Source organism: Anabrus simplex, chromosome 1 (genome assembly GCF_040414725.1).
Source record: "Anabrus simplex isolate iqAnaSimp1 chromosome 1, ASM4041472v1, whole genome shotgun sequence".
NCBI classification, from domain to species: domain Eukaryota; kingdom Metazoa; phylum Arthropoda; class Insecta; order Orthoptera; family Tettigoniidae; genus Anabrus; species Anabrus simplex.
Window position 1 is genome coordinate 641,509,203 of NC_090265.1, and position 16,583 is coordinate 641,525,785.

Sequence of the window (16,583 nt, forward strand, 5' to 3'; positions counted from 1 at the left end):
CGTCTTCATAACCAGAAACGAACTTTTGTAGGGTCCTCTCCTCACAGACATGTAGGTCGCCTATAAGCCGTCTACTATAAAAAGATCTATACTGGGCCTCTTCGGAGGCCGAACGCCATTATTATTATTATTATTATTATTATTATTATTATTATTATTATTATTGTTGTTAATGTTCCGCTTCTGTGGTGTAGTGGTTAGTGTGATTAGCTACCATCCCTGGAGACCCGGGTTCAATTTCCGGCCTTCCACGAAATTTGAAAAGTGGTACGATGGTTGGAACGTGGTACACTGAGCCTTTGAAGGTTAACTGAGTAGAGTAGAGTTCGATTCCACCTCAACCATCCTCGAAGTGGTTTTCCGTGGTTTCCCAGTTCTCCTCCAGGCAAATATCGGGATGGTAAATAACTTAAGGCCTCGGCCACTTCCTTGTTTATCCCTTACATTCTTACCCCCCCCCCCACACACACAAGGCCGCTGTTCAGCATAGCAGGGGAGGTCGCCTGAGCGATGTACTGGTCCTCCACCCATGTTGTACCCCTGACCCAAAATCTGACGCTCCACGACTGCCCTTGAGGCGGTAGAAGTGGGATCCCTCGCTGAGTCCGAGGATGAATCCAGCCCTGGAGAGTAAACAGATTAAGAAAGAAAGAAAAGAAGGAAGGAAAGAGAGAAAGAAAGAAAGAAAGAAAGAAAGAAAGAAAGAAAGAAAGAAAGAAAGAAAGAAAGAGTGGATTATCATCATCATCATCATCATCATCTGTGTTTCATTTAACTGGTGATTCTGATACGAATAAATAAAGATGAGTGGACCATTCGTGTCTAGCCTTAGACTTGTCGTTCGATTGGACTGTCGTTCATGTTTTGTCACCTGTAGTTCTCCCCAGCATTCAAATTATATTAAACGCTGACAAAGGACTAGTTCAGTAAATGATGAGACATGCAGTAAGGTTGATGATATAATATATTTATTTCGTTATTTATGTTTATACAGAGTTGTCAATGGGCTGTTGTCTTAGTCATCCTGAGAGGAGGGCGAGTGATGCTCGGTAGAGGTACCGGAGTCCACATCTAGTTGGATCCCCGAGTGCAACATGTTTGTTATGCTCTCTACGTCTACAGTTTCGTCTTGCTCGTGGATCTTCTTCAGAGCATTACTCACGATGCATAGGTCACCTCGTAATTCAGAAACGAGAGCAGCGATCTTCTGGGCGTTACTCAGGACTTCCACACTCTGGGTGTATGGATTATAACGAACACCAAATGGCCTCTGAATTCGACCAGCATAAGCCCTGAAAATGATAAAGAAAGAATATATGTTAAGAAATATAATCAACTAATACAGTAGAAACTGCTCTATACACAATTTAACAGAAAGAATTTGAACTAATTTTATAACTGAGAACTATTTGGAGTTTCCTTGAATTATTCTTATTGAAAAATGACATCTTACAGAAATTTTACTTTAATGAAAATTTTAAACGTACGTTGACAACTCTGACGCTGTATTGGACTTTTTGTTTTCAACTCTGGCAGCTTTTTATTGGAACATTTCTTTAAAGAGTATTTTAGAAAAAAATGTATATTAATAATGTACAAGCTGGCACTCTACCTTAATTAAGGCGGATTCCCTGCCCTTTCCCATACTTACGTCGTTGAAAACCTTCGATATGTTAGTGCGACGTTAAACAAGTAGCAAAAAATAATGTACAGTAAAACAAGACCAATCTGCTTTTGATTTTGTAGGTTATCCTCTTTCTCGAATAAATCTAACCTTTTCTTCCAATGCGATACATTTTCATTTTCTCCTACTAATGAATGCCGGCCCCCTGGTGTAGGGGTAGCATTCCTGCCTCTTACCCGGAGGCCCAGGGTTCGATTCCCGGCCAGGTCACGGATTTTTAACATGACCTGCAGGCTGGTTCGAGGTCCACTCAGTCTACGTGATTAGAATTGAGGAGCTATATGACGGTGAGATAGCGACCCCGGTCTCGCAATCTGCGGGCCTTCGGGTTGAGCAGCGGTCGCTTGGCAGGCCAAGGCCCTTCAAGGGCTGTAGTGCCATGGGGTTTGGTTTGGGTTTGCTACTCATGAATGCTGTAAGAATTCTGCTCAGTCATCTGTCATCATCATCATCTGTTTACCCTCCAGGGTCGGCTTTTCCCTCGGACACAGCGAGGGATCCCACCTCTACCGCCTCAAGGGCAGTGTCCTGGAGCTTCAGACTCTTGGTCGGGGATACAACTGGGAAGTATGACCAGTACCTCGCCTAGGCGGCCTCACCTGCTATGCTGAACAGGGGCCTTGTGGAGGGATGGGAAGATTGGAAGGGATAGGCAAGGAAGTGGGAAGGAAGCGGCCGTGGCCTTAAGTTAGGTACCATCCCGGCATTCACCTGGAGGAGAAGTGGGAAACCACGGAAAACCACTTCCAGGATGGCTGAGGTGGGAATCGAACCCACCTCTACTCAGTTGACCTCCCGAGGCTGAGTGGACCCCGTTCCAGCCCTCATACCACTTTTCAAATTTCGTGGCAGAGCCGGGAATCGAACCCGGGCCTCCGGGGGTGGCAGCTAATCACGCTAACCACTACACCACAGAGGCGGACTCAGTCATCTGTACTGATGTAAACATGAATAACGTAGTATTGATGATGACTGTTATTGTTCTCATATTTGTCTCTCCTTTTGCATATACAGTGTGTACCACTAGTGTAATAACACGACTTCAGTCCTCTCTTTTGAGCTAGTTTTGTTTGCCGCGCGATAAGTTCTGAGAGAAAAAAATGGGAATAATTGTTACAAATCAACCTTGAGATCAAAAATGTGTTCCAGATAAGTGAGAATTTCGTTTAAGTCAGTTACGTATAACTCAGACAATTATTGTAAGTAATACAATATTGTTTCGCCGGGACTTGTAAAAACCTATGCTTAATTCAGGACTACGGACAACTACGTTACGCATAAACCAGTTTCAGCTAGCCTATTTGGAAATAATGGAGTATGCGTTTGATAACCAGCATTGCCTAAATGCAGTACTATATTAAACATATTAGTTTTGATGTCCGCCTCTGTGGTGTAGTGGTTAGCGTGATTCGCTGCCACCCCCGGAGGCCCGGGTTCGATTCCCGGCTCTGCCACGAAATTTGAAAAGTGGTACGAGGGCTGGAACGGGGTCCACTCAGCCTCGGGAGGTCAACTGAGTAGAGGTGGGTTCGATTCCCCCCTCAGCCATCCTGGAAGTGGTTTTCCGTGGTTTCCCACTTCTCCTCCAGGCGAATGCCGGGATGGTACCTAACTAAAGGCCACGGCCGCTTCCTTCCCTCTTCCTTGCTTATCCCTTCCAATCTTCCCATCCCTCCACAAGGCCCCTGTTCAGCATAGCAGGTGAGGCCGCTTGGGCGAGGTACTGGTCATACTCCACAGTTGTATCCCCCGACCAAGAGTCTGAAGCTCCAGGACACTGCCCTTGAGACGGTAGAGGTGGGATCCCTCGCTAAGTCCGAGGGAAAAGCCTACCCTGGAGGGTAACCAGATGATGATGATTAGTTTTGATGTTATGTTTGTATCAAATACAAAGTAAGTCGTGGAAAGTTACCATCTCTTATGTAACTCGCCTTTGAAGATATTTTGAACTAATTTCGGTGGTGCAGTCTGTAGTCCTTGTCCCTCTGTTTCTAAGCTAATAAGTTCGATTCCCGATGAGGTTGGCATTTAGGTGCACTTGATTAAAAACGCCAAGAATGTTAACTTCCTCTTATCTACTTGTTAGACTACCGTAAGGCCTTTGACTAGTCAGTGGGAGAAAACGTGTCCAAGTTTTGTTGGAAATGGAAGTTCCTACCCATATGTTTCGGTTGATCAGGAATTTGTACGAAGGAAACTCAGCTATAGTCAGAATAAATGACAAACTCTCAGGGAATTTCTAGAACCAGAATGGTGTTCATCAAGGCTGTGTACTGTTACTGGTACTTTTGAATATCTATAGTGAGTACGTCTTGTGAACTGCACGTGAGGAATGGTATGGCGGATTTCTTGTTACTTCTAAGAAGATATACAACTGACGTTATGCACAAGATATTGCACTCATCGCCACTGATGGGAAGGAAATGACTGAGCTTATTACTCGTATCAGAGGTGTAAGAGCTCGAATGGGTCTCTAGATTAATACGGGAAAGACCAAATTAATGATTGTTGATAAGAGCCAAAAAAATAGCCAGCACAGGTATCTTACAAGAAATTTGAAAAGTTCTATGAAATGCTGTATATCTTGATTCAGTCGTTTCTATTTTGGGTAGTTGTGTAACAGAGATTAAGAGAGGAACAACTGTGGCAAAATATAATCGTGACTTTTTCCTATTTGTGGCAGGGTCGTTCTATAACTTTGTCACTGAAATTGAGAATAGTTTTGGTATGTACAACGTTCTTCTTTGGGGCCGGGATCTGGACTCCGTGTTAAAGACCTGAAGAAAAATAGATTATTTTGAAACGTGGTGCTGGCGAAGAATGTTAAGGATCCCCATCTACAAGCAAAGGAACAGGGAGGATTGAAACAATTATCGATATGTTTCACTGATCAGTATACCAGGCAAGGAGTTCACCGCGAGAATATTTTACCAAAATCCCAGCAAGTTACTGTAGTCACCTAGCGATCGTCATGGAAGCTAGGTTAGAGCTGCGGCCTCATTGCACTCTTGTGGTTGTGGAATGCGGCCTCAAGTGCAAGGTCTGTTAGCATGTCAGTTTCATAGTCCCAGCGTCAGTTTCCCCCTTTCAGTGCACTGAATCCAACACTTGTGGGTAGAATCTGAATTCCATACACTCGAAAACGATTCGTTAGATGCAAATAAATTGTTACCAATTTGAGCTTCATTTATTAAGACATGAGCCCCCGTGGCTCAGGTGGCAGCGTGCCTGTCTTCCGTGGTTCAAATCCCGGTCACTCATGTGAGATTTGTGCTGGACAAAGCGGAGGCGGGGCAGGTTTTTCTCCGGGTACTCCGGTTTTCCCTCTCATCTTTCATTCCAGCAACACTCTCCAATATCATGTCATTTCATCTGTCAGTCATTAATCACTGCCCCAGAGGAGTGCGACAGGCTTCGACAGCCAGCACAGTTTCTATCTTCGCCGGTAGACGGGGCTTCATTCATTCCATTCCTGACCCGGTCGAATGACTGGAAACAGGCTGTGGATTTTCATTTGTTAAGTCATATTATTTTATGCTAATTTGATTTTCCCAAAGGGAAAATTTGATTCGTGGTTTATTGATCACAAAACCCATACTACAGAATCGCTACTTGTTTTACAAGCGCGCCCCCTGCCCCACCCCCCCAGGGGTTCTTAAGTTGGGAGCGTGGGTTAGCTGAGTCTTGGCATTTCTTCCACTTACTTGTGCCAGGCTCCTCACTTTCATCTATCCTATCCGGCGTCCCTTGATCAATACTTGTTCTTTTCCGACCCCTATGCTATTAGAGCATTCAAGGGCTAGGGAGCATTTCATTTTCACGCCCTTCGTGGCCTTTGTCTTTCTTTGGCCGATACCTTCATTTTTCGAACTGTCGGATCCCTTCCATTTTTTCTCTCTGATTAGTATTACATAGAGGATGGCTGCCTAGTTGTAGTTCCTCTTAAAACCACCACCACCACCACCACCACCACCACCACCACCACCACCACCACCACCACCACCACCACCACCACCACCACCCCGAGATCGGCCGAGACCGACCGAGAACCAGAGAATCATGTTCCCTCAACCATTCCGTTAGGATATTTAGTGCCGGGGCTATGAACCCTAATGTGAACACTTAATTTCTTTACACTAAAGTTCAGCGTACTGCCCTTCGGTTCAGAGGGCCCCGGATTAGGTTGCCAGCCGGACCAATGGATGTATTGTTGATTTCTCTGACTCTAGGACTGGGCATGTAGGTTAATCGTTTGAATTTTTTCCATTTCTCGAATAAAGTAATCCTGCAAGTGTCCCATACACTGGAAAGATACTCTTATTATGGTCTTACATGTTCTCTCCTTTGCACCCTTCCAATAACCTTGAAATACCCTCATAACCATATTAACACGTTCCCTGCTTTGCGAGTCACATGTGACTCGTACAGCACTAAAATGTGGTGCTGCACAAAATACAGATTTTATTCCTATGCTGCTACGGTGATAACTTTGCGTAACAGTACGACAGAGAGTTACAAGTGGTATCTATGTTGTTCTGTGGCATAGGTGTATGTTTAACAACTACCTTACACCACGAGGCACGGGTGACTCGTGACGCATGGATGTAATACAGCTTTTACTATTTGCTATACGAGTCACAATTGCCTCACAGTTTTACTTGACGTCACGCTCAGCTGCGATGGACGATACGAGCTATACATTGTTGATCGAGTGTTATCATGCTACAGCCGTCATTGTAGGCTGGCGGATATCTGTTGTGACAACGTGTGAGTACCCTTGTCAACGTGTGAAGTAACTACAGGATATACATTTGAGCATCTTTTCTATGCAGCATCACGGTAAGAACGTTACTTGTATACAGATTTCATCATCTTATTCTCAACTATAAGCATAGAAAGCTAAGGAATGTGTGTGAATTGTTTAAGATGAAACGTAGATTAGCAGACTTCCAGCTACCCAAAGACAGTTCCGGTTCGGACTCTTCACAACGAGTCAGGAGATCTCGATTAGAGAAACCATTAGAGGAGTCGGATATTGAGGATCTTTTAGGAGATGAAGATATCCAATGTAGTGACACTGAGGATCCCAATTTTTCATCGTCAATTTCATCATCTTCACCAGTGTCCTCTGGAACCGACACAGATGTACATGATAGCCACAGTGAAACTGACAGGTGGTGGTGGTGATTATTGTTTTAAGAGGAAGTACAACTAGGCAACCATCCTCTATATAACACTAATCAGAGGGGAAAATGGAAGGGATCCGACACTTCGAAATATGAAGATATCGGCCATAGGAAGATAAGGGCCACGAAGGGCGTGAAAATGAAAGACTCCCTAGCCCTCGCAAGCCTAATAGCGTCGGGGTCGGAAAAGAACAAGAGTTGACCAAGGGAGGTCGGATAGGATAGATGAAAGTGAGGAGCCTGACACAAGTAAGTGGAAGCAATGCCAGGACTCAGCTAAGGGCCCCGTGGTCGCCAACCCACGCTCTAAAGTTCAGAGCCCCTGGGGCAGTGAAACTGACAGTGAACAAGTTAAAACGCAATCAGTTAAATCAGACTGCAGTTGGTGTGATATAACCACGAATGATTTAGGCTTCACTGCTTTTCCTGGGGAAGCAAAGTTTCAGTTACAGTTAAAAGAGGGACAGCTCATTGATATACAGTATACTCTCTCTTCGTGGATGACAGAAAAATTAGAAATGATGGTTCAGTATCAGTGTACCTCTGGCAGAAGAGCTTCTGAGGAACGAAACATTTGTGTGTGGGACCCGTCGTAGCAATAGATGTGGACTACAGATGATAGTGAAAATGAAAGTGAAGAAAGGAGAGGGGTTGGGTAAGATGTGTCAGCACGGTACTCGAGTTATCAAGTAGGTTGACAAGCGACCTGTTCTAATGCTTTCAACACTGCCGAGCCATAGTGACTGTCTGGTAGACTCTGGAAAGGAAAAGAGAGACAGTGAACCTGTCGCTAAAAGGCGCTAAAAAGGGGGTCGATTTCAGCGATCAGATGTCTTCCTATTATTCAGGTCTACGGAAATGTTTAAAATGGTACAGGAAAGTAGCCCTAGAAGTTATCATCGGAACGGCCTTGGTTAATGCTTGGATACTTCATACCACGACGTCTGCGAATAAAATGCCACTACTGCAATATCAAGAGAAGGTCGCAAGAAGTCTGGTTGGACCACAGACAGAACCTGTCATCAGTCCTGGGAGGAGACGTGCGCACACACTCTCGAAAATGGAAGGACCAGCTAGAAAATTTCGAAGACGATGCGTGGTTTGCTATGAAGCTCAGCGATAATGTGGCACATCGAAAGACGCTGACAAGAAAACAAAGCAGGTGACAACGTACTGTGAGGAATGCCCAAACAAACCAATCATGTGCATTGGATGTTTTAATAACGTTCATGATTGCTGAAATTGAACTTACTGTGTTCAAAATAAAAACTACCGTTGTGTAATAACAAAATTAGTGTAATCATGAGTGTAAATAGTTTTGGGAGTTTCGAGATCAGTCAAAAGAAATAGACAATTGAGTTCAAATAGAGAACTGTGTTATTTAAAAAAAATATTGTTTAAAATTTTATATGCAGTGCCTTTAATATAAAGCAAATAAACAAGTTCATTTATTGTTTGTGTAAAAATGCATTTACGCTCAAGTAAATCAACCATTACCAACAACGCTCTGTCCTATGCTACGCGAGTACGAGTGACTCGTGGACTTTACTAATTTTTGCCGCTAAACCGAGCGCTGGTGGATCCTCCTGTTGTGGAATGTGAGAACATGACATGACTTGCAGCTGTCAATCTAATTATTTCGAAGTAATATACTTTCGCCATCCACTGTCAGCCCGCAGAACTACTTCCGCATGAGGAGTCACACGTGCCCCGTGACGCACTCACGCTTTATGTCAACAGTGTAACAATAGCAGCGAACGTGTTAAGAGATATGTAACCTTTATTTACAATCCTTTTATTGTGATTACTCCAATGAAGATCTTTCTTTATATTAACATCTAGATGTTTGTGTTAAGTATCTAAGTAATTTTTACATTCACAAAAAATGTTTCTGTTGTATATATGGACAAGTTGCTTTACGTCGCACTGATACAGATAGATCTTATGGCGACGATGGGACAGGAAAGGGCTAGGGGTTGGGGAAGGAAGTGGCCGTGGCCTTAAGGTACGCCTAGTGTGAAAATGGGAAATCATAGGAAACCATCTTCAGGGCTGCCGAAAGTGGGGTTTCCGAATACTGGATACTGGCCGCAATTAAGCGACAAATGTTTCTGATGGTGTGTTCTAATGTTGGTTGCAGTACGTAACTACAGTATCGTGATGTTTCACTTTTCACATGTAAACTGAACGTGGTATAAAAGTAAATAAATGTTCATTGGCAGTTCTCTTGATGGAAACACCGTCTTTCCGCACTTCTATAGAAAAAGAAGTAATTTTTCTAAGTGTAAGTTACCTCATTTTTTCCTTGGCCTCCTCGAAGGAGTCAGTGTAGTAATAAGCATTCTGGAAGGCCGTGATGATGCACTCTTCCTTGCACGTAATGTCTGGGTCAAAGCGCTTGATCTTCTCTGGAGCAGAGACGGCGTGGCGTAACTCTGCTACGGACGATAGTAGACCTGCACCATAGACCCGCAGCTGTCCCTCTTGCTTGCACAGGCCGAACTCCACCGTGAAGAAGTACAGCTAGAACAACATTTAAACGTAAGTGGTAAGGAGACCTATTGGGCTATAGCTAATTTTAATAGAATTCTGGATAAGACCATATTTTGCAAGTGGTTTGCAGTTTTTTCAGTTTTGAGACATTTAAAGGTCTGCGTTTGACCTCGCAGTAAATTCTAGAAACCAAAATTCGAAGCATATATTTTGTTACTTTTCTACTTCAAATCAGTGACTGAATATTTTTGGAATCATATTTAAGTCGGGACCGACACTTTTGGAGGTCCAAAAATGCCATTTTACAATTTTTATTTCATACACAATGAAACATCCTTTTTGAATCAGTTTTAGAATTTCGTCGATTTCCACGTTATGACTTAAAGAGTGCTGGGGTGCCACTCACCTTAGCTTTTTAACGTTTGGAATCTTTCCAGCCCTTGAGTGAGCTCGTCGCTCGTTTTCTGTAAAACGTGTTTTTCAAATCTGTTTTTCTGATAATTACCGGAGTTTTCAAGATACTCAGGAAAAATTTTGTACTTTTCTGCACTGTCTAGATTTTGTAGTGGAAGTTTGAACAAAATATTTGTGCTAAAAAACAATTCGATAAAAATATTAATACTTCTATGAATTCACTTATTCTATTAAGGCTTGTAGATACAATGATAAGTAAATTTTAAAAAGAATAATAGAAAAATATTGATATCCATAAATGGTATAAGGGAAATGGAAAAATATGTGTACATTACACAGCTGCCAATGTGAATACCTTATTTTCTGTAATGACATGCATTACCTGACATTTACATGTATGGTCAGGTTGGGAAAGAATTGTATATTTTCCTCATCAAATTTCATTTTAGTCACCCTTTCTGCTGCCGACGAAGAAAATGTATCATTAAGCAAAAGGTGTTTGCCCCCTCCCCCCCGTTAAGTATTTCCCCCCTTTTTAATACATTTCAATATCAGTCTGACAAATTTTCAAAATAGCTACAAGAGTAATCTATATAAATAAAGTTGGAGGGGGTCCGTTGTCTGTAATTTCATTTTTCTGGCCAAGTTTTCAGATATTTATCCGTTTTAGGTCAACTCAAGACCGTATCAGTGGTTTTTAGGTTTCGTGTCTGTCTATCTGCAGTATATGTTTGTCCGTCTGTTCCACCATCACGACGAAACGACTGGGTAGATTTCGACCAAACTTCATATTTAGAGTATAATCATCTAGAAGCAGGTTTAGATATGCATATGATTTTAAAATAACTGAATAGACGGCGTTTATGGGAAAACCAGAACAGGTTTTTCCGTTTTCTCTTATACTATTGATTGTATGTGAAATCCGTGGACTATATCTGAAGCATCCCTTCATAAAATTTTGTTATGTACTACACGCGAACCTTTTCTTGAGACCGATTTTTACTGGGGGAGGAGTAAGGAGGGAGCGCTGCCGGTTCCGTTTATACTGCCAACTGGATGGAAGTGAAATCTGAATTGAATCGATAATATGATCGATCGATATGAATTTTCTAAACATTTATTATCTTACGTTAACAACTGCGTCATACATACATTAATTAACATTATATAACATTTCTCGATGCGAATCTTGTTACTAGCATGAATTATATAGTTTGGCTTTGCTGTGTAAACAACATCAGTACTAGTTCGTAAAGTGTGCGCCAGATGTCGCACAGCGGTGCATAGTTTGTGTTTCAAAGGTTGCCAATATGGATGTCGAAGATAACCGAGGTCTACCGATTCAGCACTAGGGAGCTCAGGGCTCAAGAAAAGGTTCGCGTATAGTACGTAGTTTCACTTATTCTTCAAATGACGGAGATGATGGACACCACCGGAGATCGACAACGTACCTACCGGTTACCATGGCAACGTCTCTGGCTGCTTGCCAGCAGGGAAGTAACGTAATGCCATTTTCGTCATCATTCCTGTAAACTCGTGGTTGTTCCTTGGGTAGAAGGCGAGAAAGACGTCAAGCTGCCATTCTGCGGAATACCGTTGGAGGTTACAATCGTCTTCAAATAGCATTAAGGGTGGCTGTTATTTCTACAGTTCCGCGGATTGAAGCCCATTATTTCACACCGTACGGTGTTTTCTGGCATATGGTATAATTTTTACTGTATTTATCTTCTACTTCTGTTTTCTGCTTTAATTTCTTGCCTCTGCCTTACCTCTTTAGGCTTAAGTAATAACACCATAAGTCACCTCATCTGTTTACCCAAGAATTCCTGCGCATAAATTTCTCCTCTGTTACCGCTTTCTTAAATCCGTAACTCATATAGTCACAATTTAGAGAGGGACATTTCAATCTTCCAATACATCCACTTGGTACTTACATATTTCTGTGGCTTGATTCTAAAAGGGCCAATGTCATTTTTTAAAATCGAAATTGAGATATTAACTGATACAAACGCGCCTTTTCCTGGCTTTCAACATGTTAAAAGGGCCAATGTCTCTGTTAAGTACTAAACGAACAGTTAACGTTTAATTAAATAAGCCCTTGCCAATAATGTTAGATTACCAATAAAGATTAGAGACCTGGCAATTTTTAAAGAATACGATAGAAAAAATTAGCGTTTAATAAGGTGACTTCCACAAAGAAAGTATAAAGTTGTTTAAAGTTAGTTGTTGAAAAAATAATTGGAAAACTATAAGCAAAACTTCAAATGCTCATAGCTCAAAAACAGGTTTTTTTGACATTGGCCATTTTAGAACCAAGCCACAGATTTGTCCTATCCGGCTGTCCTCCGTTATTATCCTATTTTCAGTTAAGGTCGACTTTCTTTATTGTATTATTTTATTCCTTAATTTTTCTGTATGTATGCGCGTGATAATCCCGAAACCTGGACACTCTTTACTCTGAGGAATTATTCCAAGCTCTTCGATGTGTAACGTTTTGGCCTCCAAAGTATCGAAACATGGAGGAAATTTTAATGACGGTACAGATCTTCGTTTCGGGGTAATTGGTGGCTGGCCGGTAAGTCATATATACCAAAACAAATGAGCACAATCGTTGCTCAATTTGGAGAGGTCTACAATTTTGGTCCTATGACTTTTTGCCTTATCTCGATAGAGATACGTTAGATAGAGTTGCATATCTCGATTATAAAGAAATCTCTCCAACTCGATTGTGCATGGATTTAGGGAAAGAGCTTTGTCTTTATAATGAAAACTCCCATTCTCGAATGTGAATGGCAGTAGGCAAGTGAGCCTACCGTTACAGTAGAAACTCACGAACTCGACTGTGAATGGCAGTAGGAAACTTGGCGTGCCATTATCCTCAACACTCCCCAACGCGCGTCTTACATTGGAAACAACGCATGGGGACCTCCCCGTGGTGTTTCTCGGATAACGCTAGGAGTTTAATATAATCTTACGTGTACAGTAATTCATGTAGAAATTCGTATGCGATATAGAATACCGTAACGAAGCACGGGTACATTTACTAGTCATTTAATAAAACTAGACTGTTCGCTTTTATTATTTAATAAAGTATAATATTACTACCATGCACTGCCAAACATAAAACAAAATTATAGTCAATGAACACGTTAAATTTTTATTTGACTTTCAAGTACCCCATGAAGCCAATCCACGGAGTTCAGGTTAAGAAATCCCTGTTCTAGATCTTCAAATAGTTGTACCAGCAAAATAATGGAATAGAATAGGGACTCTGTACCAACATAGTTAATTACTTTCGTGTTATTCATTAATATCAAAGATTTACATAAATAGGTTATTCACGAAAGGAATTCATTAATGCATGTCAGTTGATGCTTATTGAAATTAACCGTAATAAGGTAGTGGTGGTGATTATGGTTTTAAGAGGAACCCCTATTAACACTGATCAGAGGGGAAAACTGGAAGGAATCCAAAACTTCGAAAATGAAGGTATCGGCCAAACGGAGACCACGTGAAAAGACGTGAAAATGAAGGACTCCCTAGGCCTCGCAACCCTAATACCGGCGAGGTCTAACCGCAATAAAGGAAAACTCAAACTCCTACATATTTTGTTAAACGTAACGTGTTATTACGTTAGGTACTCGTAACTGTTTCCATTATAGGAGACAAATATGTGTGAACGTTTGGGCCGGTGAAAGCCATAATATGATCTGCATATGATGAAGGCAGCGTTCTGAATAATTGAAAATAGTTAAGGGTTCGTTTTTCGAAGTTTGAAATATCGAAACTGTTTCTAAGGAAACGTACTAACTCATTATTGCCACAAAATATATTATTGTGTGAAAATAAGACAGCTTTTTATACAGGCGATGTACAATATTATGTTAATTGAGCGTGATGCATCATCGACATGAATGGCATAGTGAAGCTAGATCTTCTTAAATGTACATATATTCAGGATGGACTGCCAGAGGAGAGTATTTCACTGCCTAAATCACCATTTCCCTGATAAGAATCAATATAACTTAATATACGAGATGAGCTCAGTTATAGTAAGATTAGGAGAAGCTTTCATTCTGCTCTAAAGTCAGAACTCGATGTTTTGCGGTTAACAATAATACAAGACAGACATGTGAGCGTTGAATAGGTCGTTTACTGTGCAGTCCGCATTCATTTTATACAAGAAGGCGAGGATTCTGTGTTCTGGTAGGGAACAACGAAGCAAGCATTCATAGGGGCGGTGCGCGTCCGAAAGAATTCCGAAGGTGACAAAGCGCACCAACTTTCTGGATGGTCGCCACGGGTATTGGCGGGGAAGTGTCATCACCACTATGGGTACTTACTGAGCAACGACACAAGCATTCACAGGGGCTGTGCGCGTCCGAAAGTATTCCAAAGGCGACAAAGCGCACCAACTGTCTGGTTGGTCGCCACGGCTATTGGTGGAGAGGTGCCATCACCACTACGGATGCTTGCTGAGTTGTTCTCGCTTGGGACAGAAGAAGCAACGACACAAGCAATCACAGGGGCTGTGCGCGTCCGAAAGGATTCCAAAGGCGACAAAGCGCACCAACTGTCTGGTTGATCACCACGGATGACGGCGGGGAGGGGCCGTCACCGCTAAATAAGTTTCCTGCGTTAGGCCAAGGAAGCAAGCTCCAGTCCCTCCGAGATATCAGCGACCGAGTTCGATAGCTGCGGTCGCTTAAGTGTGGGCAGTGTCCAGTAATCGGGAGTTAGTGGGTTCGAATCCCACTGTCAGCAGCCCTGAAGATGGTTTTCCATCATTTCCCATTTTCACATCAGGCAAATGCTGGGGCTGTACCTTATTTAAGGCCACGGCCTCTTCCTTCCCACTCCTAGCCCGATCCTCTCCCACCGTCGCCATAAGACCTATCTGCGTCGGTGCGACGTAAAGCATCTTGTAAAAAAAAATCAACAAATAAATATTGGGTATGGTGTGAGTCCGAAGGTATTTCGGGGACGACAAAGCGCACCCATTCTGATCGTCACCAATACAAGATTTTGCTGCATTAGTCAGTTAGAATAGAATTGTATGAATTTTTCGGTTGATTTTAAGTATAAGACCTGTCAGTGGAGTGCTTTTGTCCCCATATTCCTTTTTCTTTTGTTGCAAGACTACAATCGAGTCCCGGAGATGACTGAAGTCTTAACTTCCAAGTGCGCGTCCGCGAAGATTGTGGGGGCGTTAAAATGCACCGACTCTCGGTATAGTCTGCATGGATGAGGGCGGCTGGGAACTCTCACCACTTTCACACTGCAGACAAATATCAGCGTACTTTCTTATTTTCTAAAATATAGTTTACAGGTAGGAATTTAACATTGGCGACTTAAGGTATTGTTTCTTAATGAAGCTGCTGCATTGTTTTCTTGTATAAAATAAGAGTTTTGACTGTACCTGTATATTGCTCAAAATTACAAAGAATAGTGGTATTTCTGCATCTGTCGTGTTCACAGTAAAAGGGAAATGCACTTTTTAATTTTCCGTCTTCTCTGTCTGTCTGTCTGTCTGTCTGTCTGTCTGTCTGTTTGTTTGTCTGTCTGTCTGTCTGTCTGTCTGTCTGTCTGTCTGTCTGTCTGTCTGTGTGTATATACGCACATCGCGAGAAAATGGCCGAAGAGAATTGAATGAAAATCGGTATGTAAAGTCGGCGACTAAGACACGACCTCCCGACACTACTGTACAATCTATACATAATTTTATTCTCGCTGAGTAAAATGATAGTTTAGCGGAAGGCCTAAAATTCAATTCTCAAAAATCTATAACGTGAATAGTCCTATCAATAAATACTACATAATTGAAGTTATATAGAATTAAATTTCCTATCATTTATGTCTTATACATTTTTACCGTGCCGGCTACAACAGAGATATTCATGAATTTCGATACTGTATTTGTTATCAAGTCAATATCAATGCCGAGCCACGAGAAAATGGGTGAAAAGAATTGAATGGAAATCAATATGTAGAGTCGAGGAGTAAAGCAATACAGTCTAGGCTATAAATAACTTTATTCACGGTGGTTGAAATGGTAGTTTAGGGAAAGGCACCTAAAACGTAATTTTTAAATACCTATGCTATTATGCCGTTTAATAAAATATTATTCACAATGGTATATGACTTCATCTAGAATTCTGTATACAATGTAGAATTCCGTAGCGAAGCACGGGTACACCAACTAGTTATTAATAAAAGTACAGAAAATCAAACTGGATTTATTAAATTTTGACAGAGGCAACATATACATTAGTAGACCTTTATAAAATATATTTAAAAGGTCTCCGATGTTCCAAAATAGCAGATAGAATAAGGGTACGGACCACGTGCGCTGGACGTACAACACTAGGTCCCAAAGCTTTGTCTCGACTCGTTCACCACGCCAAATTCGTACTATCAAGCGGGAAATTTTCGAACTGCGACGTACATCACTTTGTCAGCATATAAAGGACCCCTTATAGAAATGATTTGTGCTGTTAGTCTAAAATCGGCAATATTGGACTTACATCATTAAGGAAATAAACTGCTAAATTGATCACAATGAATTTAAAAATATTACTGGTCTTTACGTCCCACTCACTACTTTTACGGAGACGCCGAGGTGCCGCAATTTTGTCCCGCATGAGTTGTTTTACGTGCCAGTGAATCTACCGACATGAGGCTGACGTAGCTGAGCATCTTCAAATTCCATCGGACTAAGGCGGGATCGAACCCACCAACTTGAGCTCAGAAAGTCAGCGCTCTACCGTCTAATATTGTAATTTCAAATATTGTAATCTATATAAATA

At 41.8% G+C, this 16,583-nt stretch overlaps 1 protein-coding gene across 2 annotated transcripts in view; it reads right to left on the minus strand.

The window, feature by feature from the left end:
• Nucleotides 1–958: 958 nt before the first annotated feature.
• The window catches only part of Trhn (tryptophan hydroxylase), a 177,785-nt gene continuing 162,160 nt past the window's right edge, over nt 959–16,583 (minus strand). For both annotated transcript variants that reach the window (XM_067135743.2, XM_067135741.2), the window contains 2 exons: nt 9,164–9,393; nt 959–1,292 (listed from right to left, as the gene is read on the minus strand). In XM_067135743.2, coding sequence (XP_066991844.1) covers nt 1,016–1,292; nt 9,164–9,393 — 507 coding nt within the window. In that variant the 3' untranslated portion in view covers nt 959–1,015. The remainder of the gene's footprint in view (nt 1,293–9,163; nt 9,394–16,583) is intronic.